The 17,368-nt window shown below is 32.3% G+C and overlaps 1 protein-coding gene across 3 annotated transcripts in view; it reads left to right on the top strand.

Annotated features, from left to right (window-relative positions):
- The window catches only part of PCDH10 (protocadherin 10), a 62,895-nt gene that overhangs the window by 7,091 nt on the left and 38,436 nt on the right, over positions 1 to 17,368 (top strand). For 2 of the 3 annotated variants that reach the window (XM_058721374.1, XM_058721377.1), the window contains exon 4: positions 6,425 to 6,730. In XM_058721374.1, coding sequence (XP_058577357.1) covers positions 6,425 to 6,730 — 306 coding nt within the window. Of the gene's footprint in view, positions 1 to 6,424; positions 6,731 to 12,344; positions 12,622 to 17,368 lie in introns of those variants that run through there. The other variant, XM_058721376.1, reaches the window with a different exon arrangement.

The raw sequence follows: 17,368 nt of genomic DNA, 5'->3' as shown, positions 1-17,368 counted from the left end.
CTTGGGTGCATTTTATTCTTTTCCCACTCCCCCACCCTCTGCTTTGTTTTTTGTTGTTGTTGTTGTTGTTGTTGTTTTTTCTGTAGCACTCCAATCTCAATGAACATTTCAATTAGTTTAGTCCCTCAGACATAATGAGCCATAATAACCTAACCAAAGAAAGAGAAACGAATAAACATCTGCAAAAAGTGCTAAATTTGGAAGATGGATGGGAATACATTCTTATCAATGCGTCCTCCCAGTAGCTGTTTTATTTCACAGGCACTCAGTGTTGCCATTTCGGTAATGTTTCTTTCAAATTATTTGAGATGTCAAAGCATTACAAGGAAAATTAAAATGCTACATTGTGTACTGGAAAAATTTCCAAAAAGCAAGGCAGTTTGTATTTTTCTTTATCAGTGGTAAAATTTGCCTCTGCCTTTACATTCTTAAACACGAAAAGTATCACAGAATTAACAATTTACTTTTGTATTTCCTTGGCAGTTACAAGGCAGGCACAACATACTGTGTGCGATAATTGCTCTTTTAGAATTGTAATGACACGCTTGTATTAAGAAGTAATCTCACCTTTGTGTGCTGAATTGCAATCAGATTTAATATGTCTAATTTTATGGTAAGAATGATTTTGAAGTGTTTTCTTTTTTTAAGTATGAAACCCTAAGTGCAGAGAATTGAAATCCATTTACTTAATGACTTTTTCCAGTCCCTACTGATGTTGTGTCCTATAAACTTCACACCAAGTGGCTATAATATTTCCTAAAAGTTAAGCCCATTTCAGGGAAATAAGTACATCTGTTTTATTTTCTTGTAATGCCAGGTACTAATGATCTTCTAGTTGTGTAATATTTAGGAAATATTATTCATAGCACATCTATATCCAGGTTTAGGGTATGAAAAAAAAAATACATACACATCAGCAAATCTCACTGAGCTAGTTTTTAGGGGAAGAACACCAGATTGCCATGGAAAAATAACATTAGAAAGATACAGACTCTGAAATCTCTACTTCAGTTTGTACCTTCTTCCATATTTCATTATATACACTATTTAGCTCAGTGCTTCACCTGTTTAAACTTGCTAACTTTTTATTTATCCCTGATTTCTTTTTCTGTTAGCATTATTTTGTATTTATTTATTTCGATATGCCTTCTATTTATTCTACTATGAATAGTTTTCTTTTTTGTTCTTTCTCCACCCCCCCCCCCTTGCTTTTCTCCTTTCTAAGCCATTTGGAGTCACCAATCTTGTTCATAGAAGGGCTTTAAACACGGAGGCAGCTGCACAGAGAATCACATAAGCTTTTTCAGTTTTCTACTGCACCTGGCTCCATGTGTGAAATTCTTCGGCTTGACCACTGCTCTGTGGCATTTTCTTTCTATAGCCTTGTCAAGGTGCTTTCCGTTTTTTTCAGTGTGCTATTGATGTATTGGTTAGATATGGCAGAAGTCCAGGGAGATGTGGTAAATGTATGCATAAACCATCACAAGAGGAAAATCTGATTAATCACAGCTTAAATAGCCACAAATAAGTCAAAGTGTACTTAAAAGAAATATGGTTTCAATTTTGTTTATTATATCATGAGATTAAGATATCTTTTTCTGATTTGGAATACTGATACAAAAATTTTAGTTGCATATCCTTAAACATTTTAACATTATTACAGGCACATCTAAGGAGATATATTTAGTTATAAGAATTTTTTGCCTCGCTTATTAAATATTTGTGATATGCACACTATTAGACTTATCAATTTATTTCTAATATTTGTGTCCTCTTAAAAATATATTGAAAAGGACAATCTAATAAATGATTCTGTTAATGTTACGTGTTATAGTTTACCTGAAAATTGTCAAACCGCTCTTCCTTGTACGTTTGACCTTCAGTTACAAGGAAACTTAGACTAGGTGTGTTAATTTTAATTATTGAGACCGATGCAGGATATGCGGTCAAAATTTGGCTACATGTTAAAAAAACAAAGTGACTGGAGTTGACAGTATTTCCAAACTAGTAAAGTATACCATGAAACATATTCAGCGATTGCACCATTCTTACAAGACCAACAAGACAATTCTTGATTTATCATCAATACAAATTTCCCTTTCCCAGCTCCACTCAGAATGTAGATACTGGCAGATTAGCATCTGGATTTGTAAATAAAGTGAATTTATATGATTGTTTGCAAAAGCTTATTCGTGTTACTGGTGAAAATCTGAACTGCACTTGATGCTACAGAGAGATTTATAATTGGAAAAACGCATATGACAAAATATTAGAGAAAATGGAGAAAAATATCAACACACTGGAAGATTGATAAATTAGGAGAAATTTTGATGTACATGTTTTGATTTTTTCATGAGTGAATCATGTTAATAAATATCTTCGTCCAAGCTATCTTTTCCTAAAACTTATGCCAATTTTTGTGGTTATAATTAATATCTCTCCATTTTTTTGTTGTTGGTAAGTGGTTAAAGGAAGACTGGAAATTTCCTCAAAAAATTAAATATTGATTTTGTTTAAAATTAATTTATCGTGTTACGAAAAATTAAACATTTTTATGAAGTCTTGGTGCATGAGAAAGAAATGCACACATAACTTTATATTGTTACATTCATCAGAAGACAGCACAAACTGAATACAATTATAATATTTTTGAAATCATGATTTGTTCTCAATGGTAATAGCACTGCCTCTGACTATAAAGAACAAGTTACTTGCCAGTTCAAAAATACGTATTTTAAAATTTGTCTAAATATATCTTTGCATAACAAGAAGTCTATCACGTCAGCTGTCATGCCTTGTAGAACAGATTATTTCTGAGAAGTGGGAAAAATAAATAACTAGGAGAAGAAATTTCAAGTAATGTATATGTATATGTATATGTGTATATGTGTATATATATACGTATGTATGTATATGTGTATATATGTATATACATATATACATGCATATACATATATGTGTATATGTGTATGTATATATATGTATGTGTGTGTGTGTGTGTGTGTGTGTGTGTGTATGTTGAGATGATTCTTAGAAATTACCAAAACTTCAAAACTGAGGTTTGGCCTGTATTTTTCTGCTAAACAAATCTCACAGGTTCTATACTTAGGGGCATTTGAATGAGAAAATATAAAAATCACCTTAAATTTATTTTCTCTGGGGCCTTCACTTTGAGCTATTAAAAAATTCCAAGAGCAATGTGAAAAGCATACATTTTAATACGTCACCTGTCCCGGAAGACCTGGCATTCCTGTGTATCATGTAGTCATTTATCACAACAGAACTTAAATATACTTCTGTTTATTTGGCCATTAAATAGTATATTTAATGGGACTGGCGATAAATGAAAGAAGGTAAAAAAAGAAAAAAAAAGAAAAGAATAGTTAGTCGTTCAGTGACTCCCTCAAGTGAGGAATGGTAACAGGTATATTTACTTGGTTCTCAAATCATGCATCTAAAAGACAAATGATTTGACATGTATTGATGTGGTTTTTATGTTATTATTTTTTAATTTTGCTTCTGAGTCTGACATTTTCCTCATGAGAAACTGGTACACTTGTTTTGTCAGTAAAACTGGTGGAGTATGTTCATGCACAATTTGTAGCACCTTATCTTTCATTCTGGTTACATATAGCTGCGTGGTATTACTGTGGGAATCACACTTTTAAAAGACTAGTTCATAAATTCAGTAAGAACATCATTTACAAGTGTTTTCTCTGTCGAGTAAAATTGTTCTTCCATCATAAACTTCATCCTATTTCTCATTTTTCTTGTTATGCACATGATATCATTTTTGTACAGGTTCTCGACTCGTGAGAACTTGATTACATCATCTGAGAGAATTTTAACTAGTTTCTAATAATTAAAGAAGCCGAAGACCAGGAAACCAGACACTTCAAGAAAAGAAAATGGGCACAACTGAGTAAAAACTATTTAATTAAACAAGTTCTACTAAAAGTACCTCCTAACACATACAGCATCTTACTAATGTTGAGAGACTAGTTTATTAAAATTTAAGACAGATGATCACATTGAAAATTATGAGAGAACTTGAGAGTATAGCTGCTCAAAAAGATGGGAAAGATTGTTAATGGTATCATGTGGTATATTTAAAATGATATTCATCGGTCATGTGAGAAAAAAACTGTGTTCCAAATTTTGCATTAATACCCATTTTTATTATGGTTTAATAATGTAGTATTATCCTAATATTTGTATTAATTCCACCAACTTCAAACTTAATTATGATTTGGATTTAATTTTAAAATAAATAATTGCTCACAATCATTTTACTTTGAACAGTAATTCCATCTGTCAAAAAAATCTTTTCTTTTTGCTCTATCATATTTCAAATAGGGAGTGTTTCTAGTACAGTATTCAAAATATAAATCTCTTTGGTTCTATAGCTTCTACCAACCTAGGATGTCAATGTGTATCAATTTCTTTCCTTTTTCTTTTTCTTTCTAAATATCTCTGTGATGAAATAGGAAAAAAAAAAAAAAAAAAAAAAACCTCAGCTACCCTGGTGTCAAAAAAACACTGACATATTTTACATGCTTTCTTAACCTGGTTCCTTATCCAGGTTTCAGCTCACGTTTAAGTTCCTCAACAGTTCACTGATCAGTAATTTATTTCAAGGCTTATGCATGACAATTATCAATGGAACACTATAATCGAAGCCAGACTCGGCATTATACATAGTTTAATTTAAAATAAAAAAGTCAGGGGCACCTGGGTGGCTCGTCGGTTAAGCGTCCGACTTCGGCTCAGGTCACGATCTCGCGGTCCATGAGTTCGAGCCCCGCATCAGGCTCTGTGCTGACAGCTCAGAGCCTGGAGCCTGTTTCAGATTCTGTGTCTCCCTCTCTCTCTGCTCCTCTCCTGTTCATGCTCTGTCTCTCTCTGTCTCAAAAATAAATAAACGTTAAAAAAATTTAAAAAAAAAAAAAAAAAAAAAAAAAAAAAAATAAAATAAAAAAGTCATAAAGTAAGATTAATATATGATAAGAAGATTCATTTTATTTCTTTAAACATAATTTACATAATTAACTGTTCTTATCTCCAAAATACTCGTGGACAATCTAGAAGATTAATACTCTGAAAAAATTATTTTCTATACTTTATTATATACAGATGTTAATATATACACACACAAACAAGTAAAGCAGTTTGTGACAAAAGGCCATTAGGAATTTAAAAACCAAAACTCAAGAGTTCAAAATCACTCCTGATATTTGTAAGAAGAAACAATCAGATGGGTTCATTAAATAAATATGACTCTGTTGATTAAAAAAGAAATTCATCGTTTTTCCAGACTGCTCATGCATTTGAGAGCTTCTTTTATGCAGAATAATCATACTTGAGTTATTTTAAATTGATCCTGTTTAAAAACATGCACAATAAATGTGTTAGTATGTTTAGAAAAATATTAAAATGTGATTATGGTTTATGTACTTGTTTTTCTGAATAGGGGTAGTTACCAAAATGAATGTCAAATAGTATTCTATAATGCTCAAAATTATTATGCTTTGCCTAAGAAACTGAGCTTTCTTGAGTCACAATCAGATAATATTTAATAGTCTTGTCAATCTGTGGGAGACGATGAAACTTGAAGGTGTCATTTGAAATCTTAGTATCCTAGGATTAGTAAGGAAACAGTTCTGTGTTCACTAGGACAAGCGTTTCCAGTGTGAAAAAAGTAATAAGGTATTTGTCAATAGTATCTGCAGCTGACTCACATTACACTTGATTACCTTGGTTTCACTAATTATAGTCATTTGTTCTGGGTTTTTCTGCAGTGGCGAATAATAAGTAGTAATATGGGCTACCAGAATGTCATTGAGCTATACCTTTTAGGGTCATTTTCTGAGATCCTAAGAAAGCATGCTCTTGGCCACTCACAAAATGTTGTTTCATTCTTGTTACTTATTGGTTTATCAATATGTGTGCCGTATTTCTCTTGAATTTCACTTTCTGTTTAATGTCTAGATTTCTTAATCTAAATATCATCATTTGTGCTTTACGTATTTCTGATGTTCTTGTCTCTAAGGGAAAAATAAACATGTTGGATGCCTTATCATCATTAGAGATTATGGATTATAAAAGCTTTATACTTATATTTTTCTCTATTATGAATTTCACCAGAGATTTTTAAAAATATTCATTCTTTTTCTACTCACCATTCCCTAGTTTTTTTCCCACAGCTTTTTCCCAACTCTGAGAATTTTAGAAAGATCTATCTACCTTAAGGTCCTCTTTGCTAGAAGAGTCTAACCCTTTGCACAATAGTACAAAGACATTTTTGATATCTATGAGGTTAAGGCAAGAAAAATTTGTTAAAACGCATTCACCCAGCACTCTTTATGCTACCTGTAATCTTTCACATTAGTGAAACCTGGATCCATAGTTTCCCTTTTGTTTACAGGCATGGATCTCTTCTCCAACTGTACTGAGGAATGTAAAGCGCTGGGCCATTCAGATCGGTGCTGGATGCCTTCTTTTGTCCCCGCGGATGGACGCCAGGCTGCGGATTATCGCAGCAATCTGCATGTTCCTGGCATGGACTCTGTTCCAGACACTGAGGTGTTTGAAACTCCAGAAGCCCAGCCTGGGGCGGAGAGGTCTTTCTCCACCTTTGGCAAAGAGAAGGCCCTTCACAGCACCCTGGAGAGGAAGGAGCTGGATGGACTGCTGTCTAATACACGAGCGCCTTACAAACCACCATATTTGAGTAAGTATTACATAAAAGCCTTTATCAAAGTATTCCCTTTGAGGGAATAAAGTTCAACATGCTATTCTTCTTAGTGAAAATAGAGCTCAGGTTGTTTTTCAGAAACAAAGATAAAAGTGACTCTTGGATGCAGGCAGTCCTTTACTATGGAAAAATGAATATCTTAACAGGAAGACAGGTTTCTGTGTTAGGACATGGTTGTTGACAACAATCAAACATAACTTTTGATGTTGAAAACATTTTTCAAATGCATTTCATATTTCCTTTGAATATTGCTCGCTTGCTTACTTGATTTCCATGTGTTTTGAAGGGCTTAATTAAGATGGAAAAACATCTCTTGACACTTGAGTCACTGGGAGATCTCATTTTTTTATTGATGCCAGCATTTTCACATAATCATCCTTTTCCCACAGTGACATTAAACATTTTAGGCTAAATTAAGAAATCAGCGCAGCTATCACTTTGACCATTCAACGTGATTTAGTAATATGTTCAGATGGTCAGAATCAGAGGAACTATGTGATGGAAACATACGAATAAAGCAATATTCTTCATTTACTTAAAATAATACATTCTTCTAACAATGGAGATGTTCAAAATTGTACTCCTCTCTTTCAATATTGGGACCATATTTTCTAAGTGGATTATTTTATACAACCACAGTGAAAATAAAAATGCTTAGAGATTCTGTAGTATATTTCTTTGAGGGTCTTGGTAATGAAATTATCCTATTATTCTCTGCTACATAGGAATCTTTTTTTCTTTTAGTTAATCGGTAAATACCACTGACAATTCAATAGTTTGGTCAAACCACATAAACTAATACTTGATAAGGATGAAACTCATAAAGACTCAATGAAAAGATGACTTTTATTTTGTATTGCAAATCTAACGTACATGGTGTTTTCTTACTTTCATCCCCTAGTACAAAAAAAAAAAAAATCATGGGATCATAAGCTAGAAACAAAAATAAAACAGTTTGCAGATGTATCATTACTTTCATGACTTCAGGAATGGGAGGGAAATAGAAAAAAAATACCTAAAGGAAAGACAAACTAGAAGAACATATATTTTAACTCATGGATGTAAATATGAAAGGCATGAATTGAATACACCGAGGACAAGACTACTACTCTAGACATTGATAAAGGAATGGATCTGCCATTGGAAATATACATTGTGATGGCAACACTGATTAAACTGTTTTATGAAGGATTCAATTCAACTTTTCAGATTTCTTGGAAATACCATTACCCCATATCATTTCAGAACCAAATAACTACTCCTGTCTATAAACTATTGATATTTATTTTGCTTTATTTTTTGGCGTTATAAAAATGCAAGGAGACCACATATACTTAGAAAGTATTGAAATGTCCAACATCATAACTGATGAAATTTGGATGCTAAAGTCCTAAAGTTTAGCTCACACATCTACACACATTAGTGATTTAAAATAACCTAAAATAGTTATTATGTGTGTTGCTAGAAATCAAAGAATTCATATATCATTTAATTAAGAAAATTAAGATTTTTTTCCATATTACTCAGATATGGTAGAATAAATTAGTTTTAAAAAACTATTTTTTTTTTCTGTTTGAGCCAGCTCACACCACTCAAAATTTAGGGTTTGGGATGAAGTGTGCCCTAGGTGAAAAAGAAGCAAAAATATAAGTATTTTGTTGTTTTTACTTATACTCTCCTTAGCTATTCGTATGACTTCAACTTTTAGTGTTTAATATTAACTTAAAATTACATCATGAGCCTGATATTAATAGACATAGTCAATTTTATGGTTAATTTAATAGTATAAACTATAAATCAAAACCATGCCTGACCATTTTGCCCTCCAAATTCACATGGTGGTAGTCATTCATATTTGTATTATTTATCATCAGGAATGGAAGTATTCTCATCTTCTAAATTGAAAGCATGTCCCTTACGTAACTAAATTAAAATTTTGACATCTATAACTTATTTTGAATCAGAATGTTTAAATAATTATTGAGGTAGAGTTTTATTTTGCTAAACATGCATTTCGTTCTTTAGTAAACATAACGTACATTTTGATGTTGAGAAAAACAACTGTATATTTGGTTATTTTTGTAGAACTCTAAAAATAAAGCCTAATGAAGCTACCACTGCCATTTATAAAATGATGAGGAAATGGTAATATGCTTAATAATACAAATGAGATCATTGTCTGTGCCCAAGGACTTCCCGTTTCTATACTTGTGATTGCAAAATTTAAAATTTAAACTTGCAAGAAACCAACTTTTACATAAAAGTACGTGTATGCACATGTTAAAGAAAGTAGTTTCTGTGTTTCTTTTTTTAAAGAAATGCTCACATACAGCTATATTTTTTCTTTTTTTTTTCCAATGTGTAAGAAAAGATCTGTGAAGAATATATGTGATGCATTTAATGAAATGAAAGTTCGTTTTTAAATCAGGAGCGATTTTAAAAGTTTTATTAATATTCGTTAGTCATGAACACCTTATGAGCTTGTTTGCTCTTATTTTTGTTACGATATTGTAGTTTGTTAATGCTCTGGTAAAAACCAAAGGGATACACTGAAGGACTGAAGAAATAAATGTAAATATGTAGAATATGGTCATATTCAAAACTCAGTGTTTAGCTTTATCTTAAAATGCTGATGAATTTTAGCTTGGCTTTACCTTTTTTAGAATAATAAAAAATTCTAAAGTATCCCTTTAACTTTTAATAAAAGTTAATCATTGTTTTGAACATTTATTAAAATGAAACACAAAAAATATTACCTGGACTTTAAAAATAACATCACATTTTATAGTGAAGAATTCATGAAATTCTTTAGTATTATAGACACCTTATATAAAATCAGTCTTTCCAATGACACATTCTGAATAATATCAGCAAATAAGGAGCATAAAAATAATTTAAGTTCCAGAATAGTTGATAAAAGCTGTATTATCAAGGTACTTTAGAAAATCCCAGTAGTTAAAACAATTATGTTATTTTGGCAATCATTCTTGCTTATGATTTTGGCTACACATTTTGAACATCATCACTTAACGACTGATTTTGTCAGTGGATGAGACATATCTTTGGGTTCAAATAAGCCTAAATGAAACAAAGGATTTCAGGATTTCAGGATTTCAGGATTCATTATTTGGAAATTTGATTTCTTGTTGATAAACATAATCAGTGCCTAAGAATTGGCAACAGTCAAAAGACAATAACCAATGAAATTTCATCAAAAATATATTTGTGAAAATCTTTTTTTCATTAATTTGAAGGGTCATGAGATAATAAATTATGTTGAATGAAATGAAGAAATACAGTGACATAATTAATTTTTAAATACTGTATTCATGAAATATTCTAGGTTTCTAGAACTGTAAAGAACGATTTACTGAAGTGTCATGGTCCATGTTGCCTTCGTATTACACGTCATTTAGACCAGTCCATGCATGCCAAAAAATTACGAGCTGTCTCCTGACCTAATTTTAATTTTGCCTACTTTTTGAATCTCCTTCAAACTTCAATTCAATTTGCTCTTAACACAAGAAAAGGTGTCAGAACTTTTGAAACATTCCATTTGAAAAATTGCTGACACTTTACGTAGACTTCTTTTCAGTAAACGTCATTTTGAGAAAATTCTTTTGGGCATCGATGTTATTTCTATGGTGCACTTCAAGTTTTCAGTTGATTAAAATTGTAGACCATGTTTTGTTTAGTCACATTTCTTTCAATCCCTTCATTATCTCAATCTGCCTTCTGTGAGTTTTCTTAATCTGTTGAACTCAATAGTGTGGTAAGAGTGTACATAGGATTCAAAATAAACAACTTCTCTTATTGGCACACAGCACCCTCATATTTACATATCTTCATATAGTGTTTTCTCTGGGATTTGTATATTCCTATAATGTCATAAACATAGCATCACTTTTTCAAATATTAAAGTCCACAAATAAGCATTCTTGTATGTGGCCTTTTTAACATTCCTGTCTCCTAGCTCCATACATCACTAAATAGATGCACATCTTTTTCAGGATTATTTTTTTTCCTAGTACTTACGTTAATTTCTGTTCCCTTTGTCTCCAAGTTGTGTTACTTTTCTATAATATCCTATTTCTGAGACTTTTGCTCCTCTCACTCTTCTCTATAAGAATAGCTCTAGATTTGTGAACCTAACTTTCTCACTTTTTTAGTTTATCTCTTTGTGACAAATCTCTAGTCTTTGAATCACACCAGTCCTTCTATTTTTCATTAAATTCCTTTGTTCAGTGATTAAGAATTGATCTTTCATAATCAACATAATTTACGCACCTCAACTCCGTGAACAGGAAACAAATGATAACTCAATCCCAGTTCATATCCTCTGCATATCTATTGTTAGATTTAATGTTCACTGAATTTTATGATATTTTACTTCTTTGAAAAATGATAATCTGTTCACAACTGGTATCATTACTCCAGTTAGCTGATGCAGCAGCTGCCTGGAACTTTCCTGTTAACTCCAGATAAATGAGATATTATAATATAATCTTATTTCTTCTTTCGTTAAGTAATGGTCTACCTCAATTAATATGATTTACATCGGACGCTGTAAAAATCTTCTGAGGTGAACAGTTCATTTGTACATCTATACATATGGCAATTTCTGTAGGCAATTTGTTTTTACTTATTCAGACATCAGTGCTTCTCTGTGACTTATCACATGTCATTTAAAATGTGTGCCTTTGGGTGCATCGGAACTAGTTAGTATCCAATACTCTCTTGGCGTATTGAGACTCATTACCCGGCTATGCATATTATAAATGCTAAATAATTATGTGATGAAAAATGAATGACTGGCTGAATGAGTGTTTTTAAAGTATCCAAATAATCTTTAATGCTCTCATTATACTTTTCATTTACACACACGTCTGCAGTTGTTTTTCATCTCCAGGCAAACTTTCTTCTCTTCTAATTTTTAAAATATGTTTTAAATTAGTTGTCTTTCTCTGGTGCTATTACCTCCAAGTTTTTATAAGGGGAAGTAGATCGTGAACTCATTCAAAATATTGAAATGCACCCAACCAAGGTGCTTTGTTATGTATATAGGTGGAGTTTTTCTATGCTTTGAGGCTTCCCTTTGATTCATTCTAAGAACTTATATCCTAAAAAAGTGTTAAATTTGTTTCATACCTGTTAGTTCTCTTACAATTCTAAGTACTCCCCTTTCTTACCAGGTCATTGAGATAAGCTCTTTTGGACATATTTTATTTACTAACAGGTCTCATGGTTTCGGTCCCATCTTTCATTTCTTTGTAAAGTTAATAGATCCAAATTTTCCTCTGGTATCATCACTTGTTTTTCTTATATAATTCCCATGTAGGAATTACTTATTTGCATGTTATTAATTCTGTTTTTGAATTCACAGATATATAGTTCAATAAAATATATATTTAACGGTATATAGAAAAAACTTAATTGCTAAAAGTAATTTATATCTTTATTCAGTATTTTACACTCCATGTGTGAGTGTCCATCAGTTATTTAAAGCAGTTTATTTGGTGCATACTTTGCATTTTATTGAGCAAACATTTAGCATATTAATATTATTTATATACCTGATTTTATATTACAGATCATTTCCATCCTCTTTCTTATTTTGTACATTGGAAATAAATCCATATAAGCATTTGTCCGCCATGTGAGCCTAACAAAGGAAGATTATCAATTAAAATATAAATAGAATTATTCAATGAAAAGGATTATCTACCTGGGATTTTTTCCTGCCTCATCATACTGAAGATGTGTGGGTCAAATTTTAAATGCATTGAGTTATAAAGATATTGTAAAGAAGTCTGGAATATATAAATTCAATTGCTTATAAATATCATTAAACATTATTCAATACTCAATGTGCCAGACTTTTTTTGGGTGAGTCTGCGTCTCCTGAAGTCCTTTTAATAGGAATCAGATAGTGTCATTTAGGTAATAGAGCTTGGAAACTGTTTTGTACTCTGAGGTTTAGTGTTTAAGATTAAATAATACTCTCAAATCAAGACTGAACTTAACATAATGTGAGTCAATTTAATGTTTCCCAAAGTGTAATAAAATCCTGGAAGTTTTGTATCAAGGTTCATAAGACTTCCTAATTACTGCATTAGTGGCCCCTAATCACCTACATCAGTTTAGGTGGGGACAGTATAGAAGATTCGGAAACACTGAATCCCGAAAACGTAATTACATACAAAAGGACACGGATGAAAACAAATTATAAGCTAGAAATTTTCGCAGATAAAATTCAGGGTTTTATTTCTGATTCTTTAACTGATACATTGCATGAAATTATATTTGTACCTTATACCTAGGCACATACTGTATTCTTTCTCCTGGAGATACATTTCTTTTAACTGTGAGGATTGAAAAGAGTATAAGTGAACTTCATTTCAACAAATTTTTTTATAATCTGGCCAGTAGAGTGTTATTAAATAATCAATGACAAAAAACCCAAAACCAAACCAAACCAAACCAAAACAAAAAAAATACCACTGACAGCTTTTAAGTCATTGAGCTCAACAATGAGCTCAACAAGTGATTGTAAATCCTTTTTCTGTGTTCTGTAGTCATGATTCTGTTATATGGATGCATTTATGCATATAGACATCCCTCCCATATAGAAGCATTATGTTTTTAATTTAATTTTTAATTATATCTATCAGTTAGTTACCAAAGAAAGAACAGAGCATGATTATTTAACTAATGGCTACTTCAGTATCAGAAACTGTTAAACATGAGAATTTGGCACTTTTTGAGAAACAGATAAGTGGCAATCGGTTTCGGTCCATTTCTTTATTTTTTAAGGTGCTTGTTGTACTTTTTGAGGACCAGTTCACATTGCACATTAGAGCAAAATTGACCTGTAGAGGAAATAGGTGTCTGTATTACGAGGAAAACATTATTTTTATTGTTTGCAAAAATATTGTAATGAATAGGACTTTTTTTCCTCTTTTAATGTTGCTATCAGCCAGAATCCTGTACCAGATTCCAAGTTACCTGTGTTGGATATTTAATAATATATTTTATACTTCCTAGAAAAGTGACTTCGTTTGTTATCAAGTGTCCTAAGGTTTATATTTATGCCAGTCACTATATTTCAGCTGAAAGTTGGCCAATGACTGCATTATTCCATAAAAAGCATAGTTGTAAATGTGTTTTTGTTAAAATTTTTGAATAAGTGCCTTAAAAAGGATGAAAAGACCCAGGCCTAGGAGAAATACATAAATAATGCCAGTATCAAATGTATATTTCTTGAGTTAAATTTTGAATCACCCCGGATAAAGAAGTAGCTATGGGGAAGGGTCTGTCTCATATCTCACTGAACACATCATTGGGTTTTGTCTCAAAGTACAACACACGGTAGAAAGTTCGGAGTCAACAAGGGCAACAGTAGAATAAGCATACATGTTGTCTTGATGGTATATACCTGATGGTGTACATAAGATGAAATATCTCACTTGTAGGTTTAATCAAAATAGTTTTAGGAATAGGTCCATAGATGGGAAGGTTAATGTTCTAGTTTGACAGTTGCTATCATTTTATTGTTAGAAAATGTATAGAAAATCTGGAGGCTAACCTGTAAAATTAGTATAAAACCATGGTACTTGTTTTCCCCACTGTTGATAAACCTTATACAAGAACTCGTCCCCTTGCCAGTTACTAATGGTGTGGGTTTAAGTTTTGTTTGCCAGAGAAATACTCCTTAGATGATTACACTGGAGAGCATGAAACCTAGTTTTGTTTTGGTAGATGTATCTTGCTTCTTGATTTACCTCAACCTTTTTTTATGAGAACTATGGTAATAGAAAACAATACTACTTGGAGCTCGTAGAGTTCCACTAAATTTTACTTTTAAACATTTTAAAAAATGATGGGTAGGGGCGCCTGGGTGGCTCAGTCGGTTAAGCGTCCGACTTCGGCTCAGGTCATGATCTGGCGGTATGTGAGTTCGAGCCCCGCGTCGGGCTCTGTGCTGACTGCTCAGAGCCTGGAGCCTGTTTCAGATTCTGTGTCTCCCTCTCTCTCTGCCCCTCCCCCGTTCATGCTCTGTCTCTCTCTGTCTCAAAAATAAATAAATGTTAAAAAACATTAAGAAAAAAATGATGGGTAATTTCAAGCATATAAAATAGAGAGAATAGTACTAAACTCTCTATGTTCTCCAGCCTAAACAATTATCAGGTTTTGGCCAAATTTATTTCATCCAAATGCTAACATACTGTCTTTTTCCTCACATTTTTAGAGCAAATCCAGGGTTCTGACTGCTTAATCCATTACTATTTCAGCGTATGTTTATTAAAGATGAAGTTTATTTTTAACATCACCACAAGAACCTATTCCTCTTTAACAAGAAAGTTTTTACTATCATTGATTGTCTAATTATTGTTCCCATCTCCATAATTTTCTCATAAATATTATTACACTTACAATTAATTTGATTCATGCTTGAAATAAGTTCCATACATGGCAATTCATTTTTATTTTTAAACTTTTTATTAAAGTATAATATGCATATAGAAAAATACAAAAATCACAGATGTATAACTCCACTTTTTACAAAATGAGCTCACATGTGTAATCAGTGGCCACATTAACTGGGTCGAGTAGCTAAAACATTACAAGTACCTAAAAAAGTCCTGTATTCTGTCTTCTTCCAGCTATCACCACCCCAGGGAGTGCCACTATCCTAGCCCCTAATCAAATTTAGCTTTTCTGGGTTTTCAATTTTATATAATTTGAATAAGTGGAATAGTATAATGTATTTGTTTCACTAAAATGTAATAGCCAGTTATTCTCTCTGTTAATACAGGGAAAGCAATCAGCAGAGCCTAAAATGTGTAAACTAAAAAGACCAGTTAACATGTATTCTCCTTGAACATGATTTATCTTGCTATTTTTTGGAATTCTTGTCTAGTCTTTCAGAAATGCTTGGTACCTGTCTTTATATCTTTATTTTTGATTGAAACATAATCTGTTAACTTAGAGGTGTTTTATAGAAACAAATATTTAAGTATTTTGATTTGAATACCAGATTAAAACAAGAGAGTAGAAAAATCGTAATGTCTGTATTTCACATTTCTTTGAGTCTAGGTTAGAGGACTGTGGCAAACTGGCACCCATGATGCTGAAGGGAGAGTTAATAAAATAAAGAGATTAACATTTTGGAAAACAGCATATCTGACTAGAGTTTAAAAGGATTGAGGGACTGTGAATTGAGAAGAAAGGGGAGAGGTGACTTAACAAATGTTAAGTGCTTAAACAAATACTACACAGATAAGATAGTGATCGGTTAATCTGTCTTTATTGAGAGCAGAACAGAGAAAATGGATCTATATTGCATCCTGAGAGATGTAAATTGCACATTATGGGAAATATCCTGACCCTGACATTGGTATTTTCTCCTGAGAGATATGGAAACACTTTACCTAGAAAGCTTTACAAACTACAAACGTAGGCATATGTCAACTGTGATTTGGTAGAATGGCACTTTCTAGCCCTGTGATGTACTTCCTGCAAAACACTTTTCCCGGCATTGGGGCTGGTGAAGGAGTGAAAGGGATGAGGCCCAATTTTACTGGAGGACAAAGGAAAAGCAATTGAGGAAGCCTAGGTTTTTGTCTATTTCCTTCGCTTCCTGTTTCTATATAGATGACTTCTTATTCTTTCTTAGAGATTCTGAAAGGGAAAAAAATTGGTTTCTTAAAGCCTTTGATTCCCCCTCACACAATTAATTGCAATTGATGATTGACTATCCAAGAACAGAAATTGAGAAATCATAGTTTTAGAAGGAAGTTTGGGGAAATGTGTAGAGGGCAAAAGCTAAGTGTAAAATGTTTATTAAATTATTGAATAATTATTTAATTATTGTTTATATGAAATATATAACATAGATTGTGTCTATTAAAAGTATGCATTACAACTTAAAAAATATGAAGCTTCACATTATATATGATAATTTATAACAGGAAGACAGATGACTATAGCTTTTAAATTGCTTACTTTGTCAAATATTGAATCTTTATCAAGCTGACTTAATTCTCTTATAATAAGAATTTTCCCCTTTTGGTATCATATTATCTTCTGCTGAATTTTAAGGAAATCCCTGGTGTCAGTTACTGTGAAATGGCTCACAATTAAACAAAAAATGAAACAGCCGTTAATAATGATTCACAGTCAAGTTGCCTACTCCTTAAACCTAGTAGTCATACAAGCTTTCTTAATTATATTGGAAGATATAGCAAGCTGACTATATGTGATCATTGCATTTTGGGTTTTATTTTGGAAAGTAAATGTAGCATTAGCTTGGTAACATGAAAACAGGAGTTAATTCTGCACTTAAGAAAATAAAATGAGGGGCACCTGGGTGGCTCAGTTGGTTAGGCGTCTGACTCCTGCTCAGGTCATGATCTTGCTGTTTGTGAGTTCTAGCCCCGCTGACAATGGGGAGCCTGGAGCCTGCTTCAGATTCTGCGTCTCTCTTTCTCTTTGCTCCTCCCCTGCTCACACTCTGTCTCTCTCTTTCTCTCTCAAAAATAAATAAACATTAAAAATAATTTAAAAAAAGAATAGAAAATGAAAAGAACAGTGTAACAGTAAATTGTATTAGCT

The sequence above is a fragment of the Neofelis nebulosa genome, chromosome 3 (assembly GCF_028018385.1).
Source record: "Neofelis nebulosa isolate mNeoNeb1 chromosome 3, mNeoNeb1.pri, whole genome shotgun sequence".
NCBI classification, from domain to species: Eukaryota; Metazoa; Chordata; class Mammalia; order Carnivora; family Felidae; genus Neofelis; species Neofelis nebulosa.
This window is presented reverse-complemented; position numbering and strand designations above follow the sequence as displayed.